This window comes from Ovis aries, chromosome 6 (genome assembly GCF_016772045.2).
Source record: "Ovis aries strain OAR_USU_Benz2616 breed Rambouillet chromosome 6, ARS-UI_Ramb_v3.0, whole genome shotgun sequence".
NCBI classification, from domain to species: Eukaryota; Metazoa; Chordata; class Mammalia; order Artiodactyla; family Bovidae; genus Ovis; species Ovis aries.
Window position 1 is genome coordinate 96,431,385 of NC_056059.1, and position 8,339 is coordinate 96,439,723.

General features: G+C 38.4%; 1 protein-coding gene across 2 annotated transcripts in view; it reads left to right on the forward strand.

Annotated features, from left to right (window-relative positions):
* CFAP299 (cilia and flagella associated protein 299) overlaps window positions 1–4,444 on the forward strand; it is a 697,822-nt gene extending 693,378 nt beyond the window's left edge. For both annotated transcript variants that reach the window (XM_060417651.1, XM_027970763.3), the window contains one exon: window positions 1,396–4,444. In XM_060417651.1, the coding sequence (XP_060273634.1) occupies window positions 1,396–1,491 (96 nt within the window). In that variant the 3' untranslated portion in view covers window positions 1,492–4,444. The remainder of the gene's footprint in view (window positions 1–1,395) is intronic.
* The last annotated feature ends 3,895 nt before the right edge of the window (window positions 4,445–8,339 follow it).

The following is an 8,339-nucleotide window of genomic DNA, read 5'->3' on the forward strand; positions in this document are numbered from 1 at the left end:
TGCTACCAGGGATTTACCAATGGAAACCAAGAAATAAAGAGTTTAAGTCACCCAAGAGAGACACACTGCAGCTACTCAAGCTATTCGACTGTCAAGTGAATCCACTGTGCATCAAATTGGAATCTCCAAAATATTGACAAGATAGTGTTTCCAAAAAGGATATAATTGTGACTCTCATACTGATGTAAAATGAATGCGTCAAAACTTTTGTTTATTCATAAATTATGCAATGAACAAGTAAGATGTTGTAAGCAGTTCACTGAAGAAGTCAAAACTCAGAACACATAAACAGAAAAAAAGATTGAAATTAATTTACAAATTAATGTAAAACAGGTCTCAAGATGAAGCAATAATCAGTGGTGTGCCACTGAGCACAATTAGTTTGCATCTTTGTAGAGAATATTTTGCATTATTATCAGTTTTCTCCAACTTAATGAGTTATAAAATAGCACAAACATAGTATAAAACGTGGATGGGTAAGCCACTCAAGACACTCTTTTTGTTTTCCCCATTTCAAAATCTTTACAATTTTACTCATTCTTTCAACAGAAGATGGGTCTGATATATTCTTTCTCACTAGCACAAGAAATTGAATACCAGGGGGAAAAGGTAATATCAAAGCTTCTGTCTAGTCCCTGATCTAAATTCTTATCATCTCTTCTTACAAGAGAAGGAGAGAGAGCAAGTAACACCATGCATTCTTTTGTACATCAAATACAGGAAAGGCCCAGTGACTAATATTAGATACTATCTGGCTCTTTTCGGATCTGTCTTCTCTCTTACCAGTACCACATTAGTGAATACTTTCTCCCAGAGGGTCTCTCTGGGGGCCTTATAAGTGTGGCAAAATATCTGTATAAAAGTAAAAGGACCAAATCTTTTTTTCATGGATTATAATGTAAAGGGGGAAAAATGTAAATCAAATAGCTATCAAACGAGTAAGAAGCTATTCATGAAACACACCATGGACATGTAGTTTGTTCCACGAGTCTGAACCAATTCCAAATCTGAGACATTTTTATTTAACAAACTTGAAATCAAGATAGGGTTCTTTTGAACTTACTACCCTGCAATCACCTGTGTGTGCAGAGCCCTTCCGTGGGAATTCTGCAGAGTTAGTGACCCGTGGGGTTCAGCGGAATCTAGACAAGTATGAACCTGCGACACTGCTTTGATCCTAGATATTTTCAGTAATGTCACCGCCAGGGCCTCAGAGCTCCTGATTGGAATTATCACCACTCCTGGGAAAAGAATCTGGGGGGAAACTTGGACATGTTTCCATGGATACAACTTTCTTAGTTCTATTTGCTACAACACTGAAGCAAGAAGAAAATTCATTTAATGTGAATTATGTGCACGGACTGACCTGACTAACAATATGCTTGTGTATTTTAGGCTCAACCTGGTGACAACTCTACTAGAAGCCCGATCATAACAGAGCTCTACACACAAGCTGTCATTTTTGACCATGTTTCCAGAAGAAAGACTTAACTACAAACATGGTAGATAGTTCCCTCCCTAATGGTTTGCTAAATGTAAACGACTCCTATAACCAGAAGCAAATCAGAATAATAAGTGAGTCCAGTAGCTATAAGGCAAATCAGAATAATAAAAGTTGATAAAGAAATTAGAGAGGAAATCATGATCTTGACTGTCTTTCTGTGGTACTAATATTGTCTTAATCTGCTTTGAGGTTTTTATAATTTTTCCCCCTAAACACTGAAGCTGATTGCAGTAAATCATGGGAGAAAATCTTATTGCTTCTTCAAAGATAAAGTAATTAGTGACTTACATTGTACCTCAGATTTTCCACGTTTCCAAATGTCCAAAAATGTTCTAGGTCCTCATACGGCCAGAGTTAGGCAAAGCCTTAAGCTACATGGCAGTGCTATCTCCTAAAATCATTGAATTTGCTGTTAGTCACTCAGCTATGTCCTCATGGACTGTAGCCCGCTGGGCTCCACTGTCCGTGGAATTTTCCAGGCAAGAATACTGGGGTCGGTAGCCATTCCCTTCTCTAGGAATCTTCCTGACCCAGGGATCAAACCCAGGTCTCCTACATTGCAGGCAGATTCTTTACCATCTGACATAAGAGGTTGGAAGACTGTCCAAAAGTTTTTACGGTTTTCATTAGCACTACATGAGTAAATTGGAGAAGGAAATGGCAACCCACTCCAGTATTCTTATCTGGAGAATCTCATGGACAGAGGAGCCTGGTGGGCTACAATCCATGGGGTCACAAAGAGTCAGACACAACTGAGTGACTAACACACACAGATGAATAAATATAATCTTAAGTATCTCATGAGTTGATGTGTAAAATGATTGAAGTATTTAATATGTTCATGTGCCTAGGCAATATGAACTTCATGACAATAAAGCTGAGAAAATGAAATCTAAAGGAAACCAGAGATTTTAGAGAAACGAGGACCTCATAAGAGTGAAGAACACATTTTCCTAATATGCCCCTGCAGGTGACTTTTGGGCAGAAAAGATATTCAGAGGCCATTTGTGATTTTAGATTAATATATGGCTCCCCTTCTGGGGCTTCCCAGGTAGCACAGTGATAAAGAATCCTCCTGCCAATGCAGGAGATGCAGGAAATGTGGGTTCAATCCCTGGGTCAGGAAGATCCCTGGAGTAGGAGATGGCAACTCACTCCAGTGTCCCTGCCTGGAAAATTCCATGGCAGAGAAGCCTGGTGGGCTATATAGCCCATGCGGTCACAAAGAGTCAGACGTGCCTAAGCACACATGCCACTTCATCCCCTTCCCATTGCCTTCCTTCCCTTTCTAAGCAATCCAGTTCTAAGGCAATTAGGTGGAGCCAAGCAAGGCTCAGTGTCAGGGTTGGGGTGGGGGAGCCCAGAGTACGGTGTCCCAAGTTCCAATGCAGTGAGCAGGATGTATTCATGGAAGAAGTGATAGTCTGGCTCGAGGTGTCAGATCCCAGTGTGGAATAGTAGAGTGGTGTGAAATTAGAATTGGATGTATTTATTGCTTGTAGACTTTTGGATCACAGCCATTCTGACTGGCGTGAAATGGTACCTCATTGTGGTTTTCATTTGCATTCCTCTGATCATGAGTGATGTTGAGCATCTTTTCATGTGTTTGGTAGCCATCTGTATGTCTTCTTTGGAGAAATGTCTATTTAGTTCTTTCTATTTTTTGATTGGGTCGTTTATTTTTCTGGAATTGAGCTGCAGGAGTTGCTTGTATATTTTTGAGATTAGTTGCTTGTCAGTTGCTTCATTTGCTATTATTTTCTCCCATTCTGAAGGCTGTCTTTCCACCTTGCTTATAGTTTCCTTTGTTGTGCAGAAGCTTTTAATTTTAATTAGGTCCCATTTCTTTATTTTTGCTTTTATTTCCAATATTCTGGGAGGTGGGTCATAGAGGATCCTGCTGTGATTTATGTCGGAGAGTGTTTTCCTATGTTCTCCTCTAGGAGTTTCATAGTTTCTGGTCTTACATTTAGATCATTAATCCATTTTGAGTTTATTTTTGTGTATAGTGTTAGAAAATGTTCTAGTTTCATTCTTTTACAAGTGGTTGACCAGTTTTCCCAGCACCACTTGTTAAAGAGATTGTCTTTAATCTATTGTATATTCTTGCCTCCTTTGTCAAAGATAAGGTATCCATAGGAGGATGTGGAGAAAAGGGAACCCTCTTACACTGTTGGTGGGAATGCAAACTAGGACAGCCACTATGGAGAACAGTGTGGAGATTCTTTCAAAAACTGGAAATAGAACTGCCCTATGACCCAGCAATCCCACTGCTGGGCATACACACTGAGGAAACCAGAATTGAAAGAGACATGTGTACCCCAATGTTCATCGCAGCATTGTTTATAATAGCCAGGACATGGAAGCAACCTAGTTGTCCATCAGCAGATGAAGGGATAAGAAAGCTGTGGTACCTATACACAATGGAGTATTACTCAGCCATTAAAAAGAATACATTTGAATCAGTTCTAATGAGGTGGATGAACCTGGAGCCTATTATACAGAGTGAAGTAAGCCAGAAAAAAAAAAAAAAAACACCAATACAGTATGCTAACACATATATATGGAATTTAGAAAGACGGTAATGATAACCCTGTATGCGAGAGAGCAAAAGAGGCACAGATGTACAGAACTGTCTTTTGGACTCTGTGGGAGAGGGAGAGGGTGGGATGACTTGGGAGAATGGCATTGAAACATGTATAATATCATATAAGAAATGAATCGCCAGTCCAGGTTCGATGCAGAATACAGGATGCTTGGGGCTGGTGCACTGGGATGACCCAGAGGGATGGTATGGGGAGGGAGGTGGGAGAGGGGTTCAGGATGTGGAACACGTGTATACCTGTGGTGGATTCATGTTTATGTATGGCAAAATCAATACAATATTGTAAAGTAAAAAAATAATAATTATAATAAATAAATGCTAAATGGTTAAAAAAAGAATTGGATGTATTGGTGTGATCTCTTCACTTTCAGTAAATACAACAGATACAGAATACACATCTCTGTGTGTATGCATACATATTCCAACACTCTGTCCACTGAGACAACCTCAGAGCAGCAACACCCAATGTAAGTGAGCACGCCTTGTGCCCAGATCTTAGTTTCTCAACACTATTTTCTGCCAAAGGGAAGAAGGGATCTGTAGAAAAATAACTGATTCTAGGACTGAAGCAGGGAGAGTTAAAGAGTCTGGAATCCCTTTCTGTGCCAAAAAGCAAAGACGTTCCAGAAAAATGAAACAAACTTATCAAAGGAACACAGACTCCGCCTTAAAAGGGTTCTCATTGGCCAAATGTGGTACAGGTTGGACATCAAATAATGAAAACAGCAGGTATAAAACAGGAAACCATGAGTCTATACAGATCTACTTAAATGAATACATGGAAAGTTTGATGAGGTTATCTCCCACAAAATACTTATTATGGGCGGAACAATGCAGGAGCTTGGCATACACCACTTTTAGTAAATGATCAAAGAGAATGTGACTAGTAAAGAGGTGAACTGAGTTTGTTCCTCACCTAATTAAGGTGCAATAGAAGAACTCTGCATCCCTTTTGTAGAAATCCTGCCAAAGTTGCATAGCTAGTATTTAATCAAGAGAAAACACAGACAAACCCAAATCCAGGGGCATTCTACAAGGTAACTGACTGGCCTGACATCTTCAAAAGTGTCAAGATTATCAGAGTAGAAGACTGAGAAATTATCCCAGGTTGAGTGAGACTAGAGGGACATACTATTCAAATTCAACATGGGGAATTCCCTAGTAGTTCAGTGATTAAGATGTGGTGCTTTCATTGCCAAGGATCCGGGTTCCATCCTTGGTGGAGGAGCTGAAATACCACAAGCCACGTGATAGGGACAAAAAAAAAAAAAAAAAGAGAGAGAGAGGGAGAGAGAGAAAGAAATGCAACACAAGATTCTGAGTTTTATCCGTATCTTCTAAAGGGAATTTGGGGACAATTGGTGAAAATTGAATGATTTCTAAAGATTAGATGGTAGTAATGTAAAAATATTTATGTCCTGATTTTGATGATTATGCTGTGGTTATATTTGAAAATGGCCTTGATTACAGGAAGTTATACTAAAGTATTTGGGAGTTAAAAGGCATCATGTCAGCAAATTATAAATATTTCATGGGGAAAAAAAATCTTTGTTCTGAATTTGCAACATTTCTGTAAAGCTGGGATTGTTTTTGAAATAGGATAAATGCTTGACTTATTACATCTACAAATTCAAAACATCTACTTCTGCTTCACTGACTGCCCTAAAGCGTTTGACTGTGTGGATCACACAAACTGTGGGAAATTCTTAAAGAGATGGGAATACCGGACCACCTGACCTGCCTCATGAGAAATCTGTATGCAGGTTAAGAAGGAACAGTTAGAACCAGACATGGAACAACAGAGTGGTTCAAAATTGAGATAGGAGTACATCAAGGATATTTATAGTCACCCTACTTATTTAACTTATATGCAGAGTACATCATGCAAAATGCCAGGCTGGATGAAGCACAAGCTGGAATCAAGATTGCCAGTAGAAATATCATTATCTTCAGATATGCAGATGAACCATGCTTATGGCAGAAAGCAGAGAGGAACTAAAGAGCCTCTTGATGAAAGTAAAAGAGGAGGGTGAAAAATCTGGCTTAAAACTCAACGTTTGAAAAATGAAGATTATGGCCTCTGGTCCCATCACTTTATGGCAAATAGATGAGGAAACAATGGAAACAGTGACAGGCTTTATTTTCTTGGGCTCCAAAATCACTGCAGATGGTGACTGCAGTCGTGAAATTAAAAGACGCTTGCTCTTTGGAAGAAAAGCTATGACAAACCTAGACAGTGTATTAAAAAGCACAGATGATGTTTGCTGTGGGCTTGTCATATATGGCTTTTATTATGTTGAGGTATGTTCCTTCTATTCCTGCTTTCTGGAGAGTTTTTATCATAAATGGATGTTGAATTTTGTCAAAGGCCTTCTCTGCATCTATTGAGATAATCATATGCTTTTTATTTTTTAATTTGTTAATGTGGTGAATTACATTGATTGATTTGCGGATATTGAAGAATCCTTGCATCCCTGGGATAAAGCCCACTTGGTCATGGTGTATGATCTTTTTAATGTGTTGTTGGATTCTGATTGCTAGAATTTTGTTAAGGATTTTTGCATCTATGTTCATCAGTGATATTGGCCTGTAGTTTTCTTTTTTTGTGACATCTTTGTCAGGTTTTGGTATTAGGGTGATGGTGACCTCATAGAATGAGTTTGGAAGTTTACCTTCCTCTGCAATTTTCTGGAAGAATTTGAGGAGGATAGGTGTTAGCTCTTCTCGAAATTTTTGGTAGAATTCAGCTGTGAAGCCGTCTGGACCTGGGCTTTGTTTGCTGGAAGATTTCTGATTACAGTTTCAATTTCCGTGCTTGTGATGGGTCTGTTAAGATTTTCTATTTCTTCCTGGTTCAGTTTTGGAAAATTGTACTTTTCTAAGAATTTGTCCATTTCTTCCACGTTGTCCATTTTATTGGCATACAACTGCTGATAGTAGTCTCTTATGATCCTTTGTATTTCTGTGTTGTCTGTTGTGATCTCTCCATTTTCATTTCTAATTTTATTGATTTGATTTTTCTCTCTTTGCTTCTTGATGAGTCTGGCTAATGGTTTGTCAATTTTATTTATCCTTTCAAAGAACCAGCTTTTGGCTTTGTTGATTTTTGCTATGGTCTCTTTTGTTTCTTTTGCATTTATTTCTGCCCTAATTTTTAAGATTTCTTTCCTTCTACTAACTCTGGGGTTCTCCAGTTCTTCCTTTTCTAGTTGCTTTAGGTGTAGAGTTAGGTTATTTATTTGACTTTTTTCTTGTTTCTTGAGGTATGCCTGTATTGCTATGAACTTTCCTCTTAGCACTGCTTTTATAGTGTCCCACAGGTTTTGGGTTGTTGTGTTTTCATTTTCATTAGTTTCTATGCATATTTTGATTTCTTTTTTGATTTCTTCTGTGATTTGTTGGTTATTCAGAAGTGTGTTGTTCAACCTCCATATGTTGGGATTTTTAATAGTTTTTCTCCTGTAATTGAGATCTAATCTTAATGCATTATGGTCAGAAAAGATGCTTGGAATGATTTCGATTTTTTGAATTTATCAAGTTTAGATTTATGGCCCAGGATGTGATCTATCCTGGAGAAGGTTCCATGAGCACTTGAAAAAAAGGTGAAATTCATTGTTTTGGGGTGAAATGTCCTATAGATATCAATTAGGTCTAACTGATCTAATGTATCATTTAAAGTTTGCGTTAGAATTAAAGATTTTAAAATTAAAAAAATAAAAAACTAAAAAATAAAAAAATAAAGAGTATATCTATGAAAAAAAATTAAAAGCACAGATATCACTTTGCAAAGATATCACTTTTTCAAACTATAGTTTTTCCAGTAGTCATGTGAGAGTCGGACCATTAAGAAGGCTGAGTGCTGAAGAATTGATGCTTTTGAATTGTGGTGCAGGAGAAGATTCTTGAAAGTCCCATGGACTTCAAGGAGATCAAACCAGTCAATCCTAAAGGAAATCAACCCTGAAGATCCATTGGAAGGATAATACTGAAGCTTAAGTTCCAATACTTTGGCCACCAAATGCAATGAGCTGATGCATTGGAAAAGAACCTGATGCTAGAAAAGATTGAGGGCAGGAGGAGAAGAGGGCAACAGAGGATGAGATGGTTGGATGGCATCATCGCCTCAATGGACATGAGTTTGAGCAAACTCCAAGAGATGATAAAGGACAGGGGAGCCTGGCCTGCTGCAGTCCATGGGGCTGCAAAGCGTTGGACATGGCTGAGTGACAG